The sequence below is a fragment of the Carya illinoinensis genome, chromosome 8, assembly GCF_018687715.1.
Source record: "Carya illinoinensis cultivar Pawnee chromosome 8, C.illinoinensisPawnee_v1, whole genome shotgun sequence".
NCBI lineage: Eukaryota > Viridiplantae > Streptophyta > Magnoliopsida > Fagales > Juglandaceae > Carya > Carya illinoinensis.
Window position 1 is genome coordinate 27,613,499 of NC_056759.1, and position 17,748 is coordinate 27,631,246.

At 36.0% G+C, this 17,748-nt stretch overlaps 2 protein-coding genes across 4 annotated transcripts; one reads left to right on the plus strand and one right to left on the minus strand.

The window, feature by feature from the left end:
* The first annotated feature begins 8,464 nt into the window (after positions 1-8,464).
* Positions 8,465-9,890, plus strand: LOC122318767 (GDP-mannose 4,6 dehydratase 1). The gene has a single exon (XM_043136372.1). The coding sequence runs from the start codon at positions 8,585-8,587 to the stop codon at positions 9,689-9,691; it is 1,107 nt and encodes a 368-aa protein (XP_042992306.1). The 5' UTR covers positions 8,465-8,584; the 3' UTR covers positions 9,692-9,890.
* A 181-nt stretch (positions 9,891-10,071) lies between these two features.
* LOC122318768 lies at positions 10,072-16,624 on the minus strand. 3 transcript variants are annotated; one of them, XM_043136374.1, is made up of 6 exons: positions 16,466-16,624; positions 16,279-16,362; positions 16,035-16,119; positions 11,498-11,586; positions 10,698-10,809; positions 10,072-10,578 (listed from the first exon to the last, which is right to left on the minus strand). In XM_043136374.1, the coding sequence occupies exons 1-6, from the start codon at positions 16,499-16,501 to the stop codon at positions 10,292-10,294; spliced, it is 693 nt and encodes a 230-aa protein (XP_042992308.1). In that variant the 5' UTR covers positions 16,502-16,624; the 3' UTR covers positions 10,072-10,291. The 3 variants fall into 3 exon arrangements, with proteins under 3 accessions (XP_042992308.1, XP_042992307.1, XP_042992309.1); XM_043136373.1 differs by having other exon boundaries at positions 10,072-10,617; XM_043136375.1 differs by having other exon boundaries at positions 10,170-10,512; positions 16,466-16,623.
* Between the last annotated feature and the right edge of the window lie 1,124 nt (positions 16,625-17,748).

Sequence of the window (17,748 nt, forward strand, 5' to 3'; positions counted from 1 at the left end):
CCAATGGGAAGAGTACAAAAGCTTAGGCACAATATTTTGTGCGAAAGAACTTTAATTATAAAATTTAATATTTACCGCTGTAACACTTTTAAATTAAGAATCACATTTTATTTTATAAATATAGAGTCTTTCGTATCCTGGCATAAAAGGAAAAAGTTTTAAAGATTTTTCTTAAAATTATTTTCTAAAGGACCCACCACAAGGATGAGCGTTACATTTTATGATATTGAATTTGATTCTCATAGCACTCAACACAACTTAGAGTTTTAGTGAACTCACCGCCACCCAAAATTGATCAAACTTCCCAATATTATGATTTTGTTAATTTACAATTAGTTGTAATGTTAATAGTATAATTTGTAGTAGTTATTATTTTTATATGTCATTGTAATTTTTTAATAGTTTATTAGTTGTTTTAATTTGTATCATTGTAAGTTTGTAATAGCTTAGTGCCTTAGTGATGGTTATTACTTAGTACTTAATAGACTAATAGCATTAGTTGGAAATTGGAACTTAGTAATTAGTATATAGTTTCTATTCATAATTTTTTTTTATCAATTTTTTTAATATATAAATATAGTTGTAGTTAAATTTTAAGTCCAAAAACATGTTTGAATGTATTTCCGAGTCATTTTGGGCCCAAATAATCGAAATGAGCTATAGGCCCAAATGTAGCCGGGCGAGGGGTAGACGGTTAGATGTCTACCCCCGCACCCCCATCATCGGACGAGGTACCCCGCTCCCACATGTACGGGGGCGGAAACTCTTCCCCTAACCATGTGGGGGAGGGGGGCAAGGTGGCCCCGACCTTTGGGGGGGGGGGGGGGGGGCGGGGGGGGGGGGGGGGGGGGTAGCACCCCTAACCTTTGAGGTGGAAGGAGGAGCTCTGGCACCTCCCTTCCTTCCCTCTACACCAAAAACCTCACTTTTTGACAAAATTCCTTTTCCTTGCTCTTTATATGCATTTTTAGGCCATTTTTTCCTTCCACTCCACTCCTACCACCACAAGCCAACTCTTTGCCTTCCTTCATCCTTGTTCCGGGGATGCTAGCCCCACCCCAACCGATGTGTGCGTAATATGAAAAGGAAAAAAAAAATGAAAATTTATAGTTTATGAAAGTAACTCACATATTATTTGTAACACAAAAAAAAATTAGAAAGACAAGAATAAAAAATTGGCGCATCCACAAAAGAAGCCTCCCTCACTCTCACAATGCCAACATGTGCGGAGCATTAAGTAATTGCTTCAAATTACTTCACACCCGCTAAAATTGGTGAAAAATAATCTAAAATAAATATGAAACATGACCTTATAACAGGTTTGCCTTTTTATGCAAGAGATTGGTTTAACGGTAGATTTTTAACACAAGGGGCAAATTGAAGATAAATACTTCAAATTATGATAAAAGTTCCATTGAGTCAAAGCTTATGCATACATGGGAGAATTGGGAGGTTTGACTTAATAAAATACAATAATTTTAAAACTATAAAAGACCTCAAGATGACAAATATTAAAACATAAAATTAATTATCTAATTAAAAATAATATTAATTTTTTTCAATTTTAAAAGAAAATGAATTTCCGAACTGAATCTTATTCTAAAAGAATTCGAAATATCAAAAATAATTAAAAATAATAATTTTGTTATAAACCAATTTATATAACCATCTTTATCCATCAATTAAGACCATCTTTAACCATCAATTATGACCATTTAGCCATCAATTATGACTTAAGCTATACATAAACCGCTTTTGTACTCTTATATATATGAGTATCGTTCACTTGTATAGGAAGAGATTTTCATTATTGAATAACAATGCTTTCTCTTGCAATATCATTTCTTTTTTAATTTTATAACACATTATCAGTACGAAGGTTCTGTCGATTTTGAAGCTAGTAGTCTTCTATTTCAAGTAAGTTTTTCAATATATTATTTGTAGTTCTCAAAAAAAATATGAAAGGTTACATTACTTATTATTATTTAATAAAATTGTGTTTATTCTCATGATTTGGTGAATTTATTTCTTATTTAAAATATAAATATACTTATTTTCCTGATTTATATATATAGAAAATGTCAAACCTTATAAAATTGGAATTCATTGCTCTTGACATTTATGAAAAAAATTATTTATCTTGGATCCTTAATGTTGAGATCCATCTGAATGCGATGAATTTGAGAGATACAATTAAAAAAGGAAATCACGGGTCCCAGCAAAAATGCGCTAAGGTAATAATTTTCTTTCAGCACCATCTTCATGAAGAATTACAAACTGAATATCTCACAGTGAAAGATCCCCTTATTTTGTGGAATGATTTAAGGGAGAGATATGAGTACTAGAAAACTGTAATCCTCCCAAAGCCAGTCATGATTGGTTGCACCTGAGGTTGTAAGATTTCAAGAGTGTTAGTGAATATAACTCTGCGTTCTTTAAAATCAGCTTAATATTGAAATTATGCGATGAAAAAGTCACTGATGATAACATGTTAGAGAAGACATATACTACTTTTCATGCATCGAATGTGCTCCTGCAGCAACAGTATCAAGAGCGAAAGTTCAAAAAATATTTTGAACTTATATCTTATCTTCTAGTAGCTAAGCAAAATAATGAGTTTTTGTTAAGAAATCATCAGTCACGTCCTACTGGTTCTATATCATTCCTTCAAATGAATGGTGCAGGATTTACACCATTCCCAGAAGTGAATGTTGTATCTTTTCAAAGAAACTGAGGGCGTTGACGTGGTAGGAAAAACCATAGAAGTGAAGGTCCTAAAAGCGATCACACTAAAAGAGATAATAATAGTTATATAACGTACCACCAGAAATGGTTTAACTCAGAGAAGGGTAAAGATCTTCAGAACAAATTTTTAAAGAAAGACGAAAATGGATGCCATAGATGTGGTATGACTGGACATTGGTCTCATACCTATCGTATAGCTAAGCACTTGGTTGACTTATATCAAGCTTCCATAAAAGAGAAAACAAAAAAGTTTGAAACAAATTTTGCTAAACTATCATATACTTTAGTTTCTCAGGTGGAGAAGATATTACCAACCTTGATGTTTATGATTTATTTGAGGATTCTAGTGATAGAGTTGACCATTTGATTGGTGATGGAAGTGTTCCTTTTTAATTAATGTATTTTCTTTATCTTATAGTAAAACTTTTTGATATTTTGCAATGTTTTGTAATAATGAAAGTTTTATATATTTTGTAGAATCAAGAATCTTACTGATAAATTTTTTACCTCTGAGATGAATAATAGAGATATATGTCTGGCTGACAGTACTACAACTCACACAATTCTTAAGGATAAAAAATATTTCCAAAATCTAACATTGAGTAAAGCCTACGTCCATATCATATCTGATTCATCGAATCTAATTGAAAGCTCCAGAAGAATTTATATTGTGTTGCCTAATAGCACCAAATTATTTATTGATGATACTCTATTTTCTTTACGATTCAGAAGAAATTTATTGAGTTTTAAGAATATACGTCGTAATGGTTGTCATATTGAAACCACCAATGAAGGCAGTAACGAGCATCTTCTCATTACTAAAATAATTTTGAGCCAGAAACTCGTATTAGAAAAACTGTCTATTCTCTCATCTTGATTATATTATACAGAAATGAGAACAATCAAATCATATGTGATAATACATTAGAAGTGCATTGACTCAAAAGTATTTATGACTTGGCATGATCACCTTGGACATCTGGGATCAATAATGATAAGATGAATAATTGATAATTCGTATGGACATCTCCTAAACAATCAGAAAATTATCTTACTCAATGAATATCCGTGCTCTGCATGTTCTCAAGGTAAATTGATTATCAAACCATCTCTCCCAAATGTTGTTTTTGAATCTTCGTTATTTTTACAAATGATTCATGGGGATATATGTTGGCCTATTCAACTATCAAGTAGACCGTTTAGATAATTTATGGTTTTAATTGATGCATCAAGTCGATGATCACATGTTTGTCTAATTTCCACTAGAAATATTGCATTTGCTAAACTTTTGGCCAAAATAATTAAACTACGAGCACAATTCCATGACTATCCAATTAAAACTATTCGATTGGATAATACAGGTGAATTTACATCTCAAGTTTTTGATAACTATTACATGTCAATAGGAATAGATGTTGAACATCCAGTTTCCCACACACACACTCAAAATGGTTTAGTCGAATCATTAATTAAAAGACTTCAGCTAATCGCTAGACCTTTACTTATGAAATCAAAACTTTCTATTCCTACCTGGGGACATACTATATTTCATACAGCATCGTTGATTCAAGTGAGACCATCAGCATATAACAAATATTCTCTATTACAGCTTGCATTTGGTCAACAACCAAATATTTCTTATCTTCGTATTTTTAGACGTACAATATATGTTCCAATTGCACATTCATAACGTACAAAAATGGATTCTCAATGTAGACTTAGAATATATGTTGGGTTTGATTCTCTATCTATTATTAGATACCTTGAGTCTCTTACAAGGGATATGTTTAAGGCACGTTTTGAGGATTGTCATTTTGTCGAATCCATTTTTTCAACATTAGGTAATGAGAAGTCAGTGCCTGAAGCACGACAGGAAATTACTTGAAAAAATAAAGTCATTTCCCAATTTAATCCTCATAAAAATGAATGTAAACTAGAGGTTCAAAAGATTATTCATTATCAAAGTGTTGCAAATCAATTACTGGATATATTTACTGACACTAAATGTGTAGTAAAATCATATATTCCTGTGTTAATGTTCCAGCAATGATTACAGTATCTTAAGGACAAGTTGCCAAAATAGCAATAAGTGAGTCTAAGACATGCCTGAAACTCGGATGGCCTATTGATGCAAATGACAAAATTTCTCGGAAGAGAAAAATACAAAATGAATTTGGTATTCCTAAAAAGTCTATACCCACAACACAGGCCATAAGAGTAATTGATCTCCTAAAGAGACTAAATTTTCTGAAAAAGAACCTCCTGAAGAGATATTTCATGAAATGTCTTCCTTTAAAGATGGACAGGTACCTGAAAATAACGAAATCTCGATACATTTCATGAGTACTGGATAAATTTTGGGTAGAAATAAATCTGTTGTTGACAATATATTTTCATATAAAATGGCATTTGACATTACCAGAAATAATGAAAAAAGTGAGTTAGGAACTGTCTAAGATTGTCGACGTAGAAATGATTTGCCAAAATAGAAATAAGCTATTGAAACTGAATTAAACTCGCTAGCAAAGCGAGAGGTCTTTGGACCAATTGTATAAACACCAAAAGGTGTAATGCCTGTTAGATATAAATGAGTATTTATATGTAAGCGTAATAAGAACAATGAAATTGTGCAATATAAAGCATGACTTGTTGCACGAGGTTTCCTGCAGAAACAAGGGATTGATTATGAGGAAACATACTTTCTTGTTATGGATGCAATCACATTCAGATTTTTTATTGGATTGGTAGTTACAAAAAGATTGGATATGCAGTTGATGGATGTGGTCTCTGCATATTTATATGGATCATTGAATCATGACATATATATGAAAATCCCTAAAAGATATAAAATGTCTTAAACTTCTAATCTGAGTATATCTAGACATATGTATTCTATTAAATCTTAAAGATCTTTATATGGATTACAACAATTTGGACGCATGTGGTATAAACGCCTTAGCGAATATCTATTGAAAGAAAGATTTAAGAATAATCCAATATGTCCATATGTTTTTATTAAGAAATCAGACTCCAGATTTGTTATTATTGTAACTTATGTTGATGATCTAAATCTTGTTAGAACTTTTGAAGAGATCATAAGAACTGCTACATATTTGAAAAATGAATTTGAAATGAAAGACCTTAGCAAAACGAAATTTTGTTTCGGCCTGCAGTTTGAGCATTTGCAAAATAGAATTCTCATTCATCAGTCAACTTATACAGAAAAAGTCTTGAAGCACTTTTATATAGACAAATCTCATCCCTTGAGTACTCCAATGGTTTTTCGATCACTTAATGTGCAGAAAGATCCATTTTATCCTTGTGAAGATGATGAAGAAATTCTTGATCCTGAAATATCTTATCTCAGTGCAATTGGAGCCCTGATGTATTTTGCAAATTGCAATCGGCCTGACATTGCATTTTCAATTAATTTAGTTGCAAGATATAGTTCTGCACCAACTCGAAGACATTGGAATAGTATTAAACATGTCCTTCGATACCTTCGAGATACGGTTGATATGAGATTATTTTATCAACATGGATCAAGTCCACAATTAGTTGGATATGCGAATGCAGGTTATCTTTCAAATCCACACAGAGGTAAATATCAAACTGGTTATGTATTTACTTATGAAAATTTTGCTATATCATGGAGATCTGTCAAGCAAACACTATCTGCTACCTCTTCAAATCACTCAAATATTATTGCAATTCATGAGGCAAGTCGAGAATGTATTTGTCTAAGATCAGCGATTCAACATATTCAAGAAAAGTGTGATCTTTTTGTAATTAATGATAACCCAACAATTTTATACGAAAATAATGCTGCTTATATTACTCAAATTAGAGAATAATATATCAAAAGTGATAGAACTAAACATATTTCCCCTAAATTCTTTTATACCCATGAACTTCAAGAGAAATGTGAAATTAATTTTAAGCATATACGGTCAAGTGATAATCTGACAAATTTATTCACTAAAGCATTATCAACTGCAACATTTAAGAAGATTGTGCAGAATATTAAAATACAGAGACTTGAAAATTTATTATCATGCACTTTTCAGGAGAAATAAATGTCTTTGTTATAAAACCTATGTTTTATAGTTATAAAATTGCCAAGATTTTATTAATAAAGAAATTCAAAACAGATAACAAAACCTTATACGTTTCGGTTCTGAAACTCAACAAATATATTTTTGTTTCTTGACTTAAAACTGAAATGTTCAAGATTCACAATAGCCACAAGATTACCAACTATGTTCACAAAACCAGCAGAATACCACCACAAATCTGTACAAGATTATACAGCACCTTCCAGATTCAATATAAGCACGAATCAACAAAATAACCGAGAGCAAATATACCAGAAATTAGCAAGGAAATAAACATGAACAACGAAATAAGAAATAATAAGTAAAACATAGAAAGAACACACCGAGATATGTGGTTCGACCCTAATGATCTACATCCACGGCAGGAATGGCCTCAGAGATCTTTATTGATAACCATTACAGCACAGAGAAGCCTAAGTTCGATAGAGTTACAAGCCCTCTCATAAATCACAAGAAATTGCACATATTTCTCCCTATAGAGATCAAACCCCGAAACCCTAAATAGCCCCCTTCTCCCTTTTCTCTCTATCCCTCTGCCTCTCGAGAAAGACCCAGCCGCTACACAAAATGACTCAACTCTCTTAGGGTTTTCACAGTAAGGATGCAATATATATGTTACAACAGATGGTGACAAGTGTAACAATCTAGCGGCTTGGCTTATGAAGAATCAGATGGAACCACGGGCTCCTCACGTGGTCTGGCAGCTCATCACTTAATGATATCAATGGCCCTAATCTTTCCACCTTACACATCATTCACTTATTACACATAAAAGAGAATACATAAGTTGGTTAAATAAATAATATAACAGATAAATATATTGACACACATATTACAGTCTTGAAGATTTGTGTTGATTGTATTCTTTTTCCTTCGCTAAGATTTTCTCTCACTGGGTTTTCCTTTGCAAGATTTTAATGAGACAATCTTAAAACACTTGGTAGTACACATGAGTGTTTTACTATTTTTCATTTGCCATTATTTTTTACCATTGGTTTTTTTCCTGGCAAGATTTTAATGATGCATATTATTTATGTATGATCATCCAAATGGTGAGTGTTATAAACCGATTTATATGACCATCTTTAGTTACCAATTAAGACCATCTTTAACCATCAATTATGACTGTTTAGCCATCAATTAAGATCATCTTTAGTCATCAATTAAAATTATCTTTAACCATTAATTATAACTTAAGTTATACATAAACCGCATTTATATTCTTATATATATATATATATGTATAATTCACTTGTATAGAAAGAGATTTTTATTATTCAATAACAATACTTTTTCTTACAATATCATTTTTTTTTAATTTTATAACAAATTTTTATTAATTAGATCAAGTAATTGCCAAATGGCACGAAGAAATTCCCTACTCCCTTGCCCTTGTTCTTCTAGAATCGGTCTTTATTACCGCAACGGGTTAAACTCGGCCTGCCAAGGCCCAATCACAGATTGACCATGCACCGACGCCACGAGGATAAAAAGTCCATTGAATTCTCTTCCACCACGTTGGTCATAGTGAGGTGTCGTTCCGTTATTGGTTGAAGGTGAGTAACCGGAATAGCGCGTACCATTTTTTCAAGCACCATTAAACCCTCCTACTCGCTTCCAAGTTCCAAGTCCAACCTTCAATTAACAACAGTCGCTCTCTCTCTCTCTCCCTCTAGTCTTCCCACCCCCCGGAGGACCCGACTGATTAAACGAGCTTGAAAACAATGGCGTCGGAGAACCACAATTCCGGATCCGGATCTACATTCGACGGCGAAGCTCCTTCAAAACCTAAAGTTGCGCTGATTACCGGAATTACGGGGCAAGACGGTTCGTACTTGACGGAGTTTCTGCTCCACAAAGGGTACGAGGTGCACGGCCTGATCCGGCGGTCCTCCAACTTCAACACCCAGCGCATCAACCACATCTACATCGACCCCCACAACACCCACAAGGCCCGCATGAAGCTCCACTACGCCGACCTTACCGACGCCTCCTCGCTCCGCCGCTGGGTCGACACGATCCTCCCCGACGAGGTCTACAACCTCGCCGCCCAATCTCACGTCGCGGTCTCCTTCGAGATCCCGGATTACACCGCCGATGTCGTCGCCACCGGCGCCCTCCGCCTACTCGAGGCCGTCCGGTCCCACATCGCCGCCACTGGACGTAGCCACATCCGATACTACCAGGCCGGATCTTCAGAGATGTTCGGGTCGACCCCGCCTCCCCAGTCTGAAACGACGCCGTTCCATCCCCGATCCCCATACGCCGCGTCCAAATGCGCCGCTCATTGGTACACCGTGAACTACCGCGAGGCGTATGGGATATATGCGTGCAATGGGATACTCTTCAATCACGAGTCGCCGCGGCGGGGCGAGAACTTCGTGACGAGGAAGATCACGCGTGCGGTGGGACGGATCAAGATCGGCCTCCAGAACAAGCTCTTCCTGGGGAATCTCAGCGCCTCCAGGGACTGGGGATTCGCCGGGGACTACGTGGAGGCAATGTGGATGATGCTGCAGCAGGAGAAGCCGGACGACTACGTGGTTGCGACGGAGGAGTCGCACACGGTGGAGGAGTTCTTGAAAGTGGCATTTGGGTATGTGGGGTTGAATTGGAAGGACCATGTGATGATCGACAAAAGGTATTTCAGGCCGGCGGAGGTGGATAATCTGAAAGGGGATGCAAGCAAGGCCAAGAAGGCGCTTGGATGGAAGCCAAAGGTGGGGTTTGAGCAGTTGGTGAAGATGATGGTTGATGAGGATGTTGAATTGGCCAAGAGGGAGAAGGTGCTCGTTGATGCTGGCTACATGGATGCTCAGCAACAACCCTGATCAGCCATATTACTCCAATTTTGGTTCACATCCGATCTGCGCCAAGTTCAATCTACTAGTCAGTACTGAATAGATTTGATTCAGTAATTTATATAGTTATGGTGTTTTGAAGTTCATGTCATCATTTGTTTGATTTCCTGTACCCCCCATTTATTTGATTCTATCAAATCCATACATGTTCAATTGTTGTCTGCACCCATTTCAATTCCCATTCTTCTACTTTTTCAAGCAGTCAATTCTTTTATTTGGAAGCTTTGAGATCTTGCAGAAACCGAATCTCTCCGGGGGATGCTAGATCTGATCATTTGTTGATCATATCTTGCCGACCTTGAGTACTGTTTCTTTTGACGAATCTATCATTATTGCTCAAAGAAAGAGAATGCAATAAATCTTGGTGGGGTTCTTTCTGTTTGCCCAAGATCTGTTCTCCCACATTTTTCGAAGTGAAATCTTACATCAGATGAATATTGCTCGAGTGTTTGCCGTGTGTTCAGTCATACGCTTACTGATATCATTCATATTAAGTGCTAAGTATAAAATTATAAATTCAAGATGAAATAAAAGCATTAGTCGTATATATTTGTCTCAATCTCTACGAGTCTAACTTGGCTTTGTAGGAGACTGAATTTTGTTTAAATCTCCGGGCGAAGTAGATGAGGGACTGATGATCTCTGGGTCGGTGGCAATTGCAAATGGTTTGACAGATGACCGGAGAGATTCTGGTCCCTCTGAAGCAATTCTCTTACACAATGCGTCACAGTTACTAAGAACCTCTGTCAACCTCCCTTTAAGCTCGCCAATCTCCACCTGTAAGGCATGAACTGAATGCATTTTCCATTGTAAAAAGTCGATACATGTCCACAGGCAATAATAAAAAGCAGCAGAATCTGCAAAAATAGTCTCGGTTGATCTGTCCTGATGCAAGACTACGGCCCATGTGCCAGAACCATTTCAGTGGGCCATCAGAATAATTCAAAGAAACTGAGACTTGAGCCTAATCAATTACCTCCTGATAAATGTTGGGAAGTTGTCTTCATTTCCGAAACAGAGTAATTGAACCGTTGTAGAAGTTTTACTGCCAAAGCATCAGCAACTTCTATCTTGTTTTCTATCTCTTCCTGCAATAATGTCACTTATCACATCAAACGTACCCAAAATAAAAATAAAAAATGCCAGTCCAACACTAAATCAGAAGCAGAATTCTACTTGGCTAACCATGGCAATTTTATCATCTGCTGAAGCATCAAATGGACTGAGTTAAGATCCAATCCAATTAAGTATTCATACACACCCATATCTTTCCTTTAGACTTCACTTTATGGATTACCCAAAAGTAGCTTTGAACTCATCCATATCCAGCTAGTGGATCTGAACGATGTTAAGATGGTGGTTGATTGATCATTTTACTTTTTTGCAAAATTAATCAACAAGACGCATGTTGATTAAGATATGCGTCTTGACATGTCATAATCCTAGTTTAATTAATTTAATTGCGACTTAAGGATCCACTTTGGATGAGATCAATTGTGAACCTGCAAAACCATGGTTTGATAATTAATTTAATTGTGAACCTCCTGAAATCAGAGTTGATTATGACTTCAAAGCATATCTGAGTCATAGCAACATAGTATCAAAGACAAACTTGAATCTTAATCCAATTCTAGATCGATGCAGAACAAAAGAACTTCATCTGACTTATGGTCTCAAGGATCCACTTTCAATGAGATCAGTCAAGTGCCTAGTACTACTGAAGTCATCTCCTTGTTCACTAAGCTAATTCTGAACTCAAAAAGTTTAGACAGAAACCTGGTTTTTGCTAATCATTTGAATCTTCTTCTCCTGCCAATCACGGTATATTGAGAAGAGCTCCATCAGCACCTTCGGATCCACAGTTGCTGTTTCAAACAGAGAAAAAGTATAATTACCTATTAGCCTCCCAACCAAACTTGTTTCCAGCTTAATAAGTGATAAATAGCAACACTGCTAAGATAAATAAATACCCAAAATGTCATTTGTGAAACATGATGTTTCAGTTGGTGCATAGGATTTATAGATAGATGACAATGATGACTAAGTTCCTTCGATGTTTTGCATTCAAAATTTAAAAATATATCTTGGTTAAGATGGTTAACCATAAAAAGTGAGGGTCATGCTAGAGCCACTGACAGTGGCTCCTGGGAGGAATATAAGTGCAAAATGCTTTTTTATTTTGTATTTTTTAAAGCATTTTTTAAATCCCTTTAAACATTTAAAAAAAAAAAAATCATAAACTCATTTAAAAACACTTCCTTAACACTTAAGTAAATATATATATATAAATAAAATAAAAAATTAATAGATGTAAATGAAAGAAACCCAACACAAGGTTAAGATGGTTAAGAAGATTTACATGTGCACAACTGGTGCCATAAAAGGAGATTTTTTTTGGGTTGTTGGGGGGGGGGGGGGGGGGGAGGAGGCGATGCTTTTGAAACAGGCAGGGAGGTTGATGGAGGGAGGCGATGCTTTATGGAAATGGCAATGGAAAGCACTTAGAAAGGTTATCAGCAGACCCATTGCAATAAATTAAAATCCTTGTCTTGGTGCTCCATTATCCTCTCCTTTGACCGCCAAGCTTCCGCTCTCAACGGGACTTCCAGTATAAAAGTTTACATGCATGACCCTCCTTTCAGATTTTACTTGCAAAGAAATCAGTACATACACATCTAACAAATTGTTTTCTATTAGTACACACTGCACATCTAACAAATCGATGTTTCATACAAGAGAATGCCAAGGCAGTGATCTTGAATGACATATCGATGTGTTTTAACGAACAAAAGAATTAGCAGACTTTTCTCTCATCTACACCCAAACTGCACCTCAAGAAGTAGGAACCTCTGTGCCACATCGAACCAAATTATCATTTTAATGTGGTTTCTTGGCCATTTCTGATCACTAAACCAGTAATGTCTTATGTAGATATAAAACGATACTCAATTCAGTTTTGATAAATAAATGATACTCAATTTAAGTAAGAGGAAGACTAAAGTTCCAATAAGAACAACAGCTTTTATTTTTTTCAATCAAAATAGATTATGCATGAGAACAAGGCAGAGCAGATCCTAAAGCAAGGAGTGAAAAAGAGGCTACAGAAAATATAAAAGACGAAAGTAGGGATGCTTTAAAACAAACCATCATGATTTGCCATCATTTACCAAACCATCCAATGCACAACTTTCTTTCAAGAGACCATATGCGCATTACACAACAATCCTTTTGATGATGTATTACCACAATTTAGAAGGTGTCTTAGATATCAGTTGCCTTGGAATATTTGAAGTTTTGCAAGTCATGTGATCATGTTTATTACATTTAAAATTAGGATCTATAAGGCTCCAACTTAAAGCTACTTTGAGATTTAAATTCATAAAATTTTGTTTGGAACAAATAAAAGCCAGGTTTCCACGCAAGATCAACTTCCATAATCTTGAAGTATGGCAGTCCTTGGGGTGGCTGGAAATCTGATGAGGTGAGCAGGACTTACGGGGTTTGATTATGGAAAAATATAAGGGGCTTGGAGAGTTTTAACATCCTACCAGATATGAGTTGGACAATGAATTTAAAATAAAGTTCTGGTCTGATGCGTGTTGTGGAGAACGGCCTCTTAAAGGGGTCTTTCTGGATCTATTCTGCATTGCTCAAGCTAAGGATGCATCGGTGGCAGAGAATTTACAGCTCTCTAATAGATCTCCTTTAGGGGAATTGGATTGTACAACAGCGACAAAAGATTTGAGAGATAGTTCTCTTTAACTCATTCAATACTTGGTTGTATTTTATTTGGTTGAGACAGGAAGAGAAAATATGTTGGCCATGTCCAAGAAAGCGGTATTCAAAGTGTTGTTCTATAATTCATTTATCCTCATGATTGTAATAGCTTTCCATGGAGGTCCATCTAGAGGAGTAGGGCCCCTCCGATTTGCAATATTCTTTATTGGGCATGAACAAACTGTGATTTTTGCATATTTGACTTGTTAGACTATACCCAAAACATGACATTTTGAAAAAGTTGTCAAAATCTCATTTGAGTTTGGAAAGGGGTTGCTGTTTTTTTAGAAGAGAGAAAAGGGGGGACGGGGGGGTTATTAATGTTAACAAGCCCAATCAACCCTAGAGGTCCAGTTTTCATCATGAAAGCACTGATTTTACTCACAAAGCCCATAAATTTCGTAATGCATAAAAGGGGTTGCTGTCAACAACCTCAGAATCAGCCACTGTTTTGTGAATTGCATGCACTTTATAGATCCCAAAGACATGAAAACATGAAGCTATATGTATGCATGCATATGGTGTAGCAGCATCTAGGAATAAAAAGTGCAATGCCCAGTGACCTGGTTACAAGTGCATGCATTTACATATTGAAACAGCATGTGATATGACCAAAAAGCATTCATTTATGAATCATGAAAATCCAGAGCTGATAAACATGTTTTAAGTGATGCCATGCATGATAAAATAGTTGGCATATTGCATATTACACCATTCATGTTAATATGAAGTGGTCAAAGCATGTTCCACTCAATATGCCTTGCTGGAATTGGTAACCCCAAAAGTAAACTATCAAACTAACTTATCAACAAAAAAAAAAAAAAAAAAAGACTGTCAAACTGTTACAGACAAGGTTGCGACCTTAGAGACGTGCCGCCAGCTTACAACTTTAGATTATGATGTAGTGAGATAGAATTGACACGGTGTTGTGCATGTACCTATTTAGGTATTGTTGACATGATTGCTGAACATTGCACGGATAGGAGGTAAGTAACAATGTTCATACCCTTGCTTTATGTATGTAACCATGATCATATTCTTCTTGCTAAACATGTAAGCAAAATGTTCTACATCTAAAGTTATACAAGATGTATATGTTTGTCAATCACATGGCATATAGCCTATTCCTTATTAGCCATTACATGTACCCTTACTTATGAGAATTGTGAATGTGATAGAGCTTTTATGTATGCTTCCGCTATGTCATGAAGTATATATAAATGTGATAGGTATATATAAATATTATCTACCGAAAGAATGGAAAAAAAAGGGAAGGGAAAGGATGAGGTAAGGTAGGGTAAGGCAAGGAATGAATAGCAGATCAATGCATGTTCAATTGTTAATGTTTTCTTATTTGGCCACAATGAAGTAGGTTTACATACAGAGGTGAGTTGAGGGGCAGATTGCAATGCCAAGAGTTGCTCATTGGTAGTGAAACCAACAATGTCCATTCTAGAGGAGGACTAGTTTCTTGCCCGTTAATCCCAAGAGCAAGATCACAAAGATTGCTAGCCAGTGCGCACGAGGCAAAGGTGTGCTGGCCAATGAGGTTTAGAAAGGAAATGTATGAATAAATATATGAGAATGAATGTTTTATATCATGAAAGAGCTTTACAAATGAAATATTATTAGATCATATTTCTCACTATATGAAATAGTTGCGTATTGAGTATTCGACCTGGTTTTGTTTTTACGTGTTAACCATCCCAGGTAATGATCAATGCGAGGATGAAGCTACAAGACAAAACATGGCTACGGGGAGAAGAGGCGGAGGCCTAGAGCATTTTCAAAGATTTTAGCTTATTTATTATGTGATTTTATGATTTAGCACAAGATTTAGAAATTTTTTAATAGATGCTACCTATAACTCTCAATTCATTTAATGAAGTTTGATTTGCTTTTGTTTATAGGATCTTGTATACTTGGCGCTTAAAAAATTGTTTTATTAGCATTCCTGACCTCATGAGGGAAGGGGTTTTATACTGCATCTATAAGATGGATGGGAGAACTGTGGTTCACCTATTACTCCATTGTGAAATAGCTACTAGCACTATGTGCCAAGCAGTTTTCCTTCTCTTTGGGCTTAAATCAGGTGAAGCCTGGACAGACTTGGATTTATTAGCATGTTGGAAAGGAAGATTTGGCAATGATCACAATAGGATCTTGTGAAGAACGGCCCCGATCTTAGGTGGTGCATGCAGTGAGAAAGGAACGGCCGAGGCTCCGAAGACTCACAATGACAATAGAGGAGCTCAAAGATTTTTTTTAACACACTTTACAATTGGATGACTGCCGATTTATGTTTTCCTAGCTTTAGTTTCCAGGCATTCTTGACCTCTTTACTTCCTGTAGTTGGGTGTATCTATGTACACTCCCTGTGTTCTGGGATAATGCGTTTCGGATAGCTTACCTATCTAAAACTAATTATGCTTTAACATGTGGCTGTGAAAACAAGCAAGAGTTTTAGGATACATTTAAAAATTAGAATGGCAAATAAAGGAAAGCCTTTGATGTACCAAATCCACGAGAAGCTCACCTGGAGCCGAAGAAGACGAAGGTTTCCTCACCAATATGTCAGTCAAACTACTCTCCGTCGGTGCTGACGTCAGTATCGGTGTTGTCTACAAATTATACAGCAAGACAACTTAGAAAAAAAGGACAATTGAAAATGATATCGAGCACAAAACTCAGACCAGAATTACTAACAAATAAGAGAACTCAAAACAATAATATTTCAAAGCACGATCCAATATTTAAAAAAAATAAAGAAAAACACATACTAATCTGAGGGATTTGAGTCTCTCTAAGATGGGGTCGGCGACCTCCGATACTTCGGACACTCTGGTGATTTCATCGGCCGGACGCTTCACGTTAGGCAAAACAGACGTTTACATGACAATCAGCGCAGAGTAAAACCAGCAATTAATGCAAATAATTTTAGGAGTTTAAGCGTCATTGAGGAGCTACCTGTGAGCTTGAGTGTATGGATTCTGAGGCACCCATGGCTACCGTTCGGTGCTTCCAGATTAAGACTCGAAACGCAGCGTTAGAAAGATTTTAAAGTGAATTCTCCATTTTTCAGCCAAGGGATGTTACCGATAAAGCCAATGAATTTTTTTATTATTTTTATTTTTCATATTTTTAAATGTATATATTTTATATTCATAACATTATTTAAAAAAAATACTTATTTAGTTCTTAAGTTAAAAATGATAAGAATAATCGGCAGTCACCATTGGTGACTTTTGTCAACAAATAAAGTATTATCCTTTAATAACATGCTACTTACTAGGCCTGGCCACACCCGAGGGAGGCTATTCGCCTGCATTAGGTGGGCAAATGCCATGCATAAAGGCAAGGGTGAATGCTGGGCTAGGCTTCGGCCCTGTCCGGATATCACTTGTCCGCCCGACCCTTATATATAAAAATAATTTAGAATAAAATGATGTTGTTTTGAAGAGTTACCCATTCCTCGCCCTTGTCTTTCTTTCACAAGGGTATATAAGGAAATAAACCCGGACCAACTCTCCATTCCTCAAGCCCCGCAACACTTCTTCTTCAAGACCACAAGCCACGCTGTTGCCCATGGGTATCTTATGGAGGTTTGATATGTATATTTTTTGTTACTTTTTTGTTGGATCTGTATATTTGAAGTTTGATGCATGGACTTGGTGGGTGGATTTGTAGATTTGATGAACAAATATGTAGACTTGGAGCTTTCGGCTGATTTTGAATGGGACGACGAGTCTATCTGTCTGCCTGACAGCCAAGCGAGGTTAGCCACTAACCCATGCAGAATGGGACCAAGTGTCAAGGTCTATATGCATCCACCCGCCCATGCGGATGTGGAGGGTTAGGTGGCAGGTTGCTCATCCATATAGGGTGGGTAATAGACCTACTATTTACACCGTCATATTTTTTTTTATAAATATTTACATAGTAATAGTTATCACGCCATAATAATGTACTTTTGAAGAATGCATAATCATCATTTTAAAATATTATAAGTAATAAAAAGGGTAAAGTTTTTTCTAAAAGTCACCACCAACAAATGTATGATTTTTCTCTAATTTCTTGTTCATTTCTACATATTTCTTACTTTTCTCCATGATAATAATCTTGAGTTAAATAAGTGAGCTTTCCCTTTTATAGATAAAATATTAATTTATAATTATTGATTTGTTACAACCATAATGTGGCTTAAGCATGTTTAGGTTGATGAACATGTTGATAAGTTTCTAAGGTTAAAT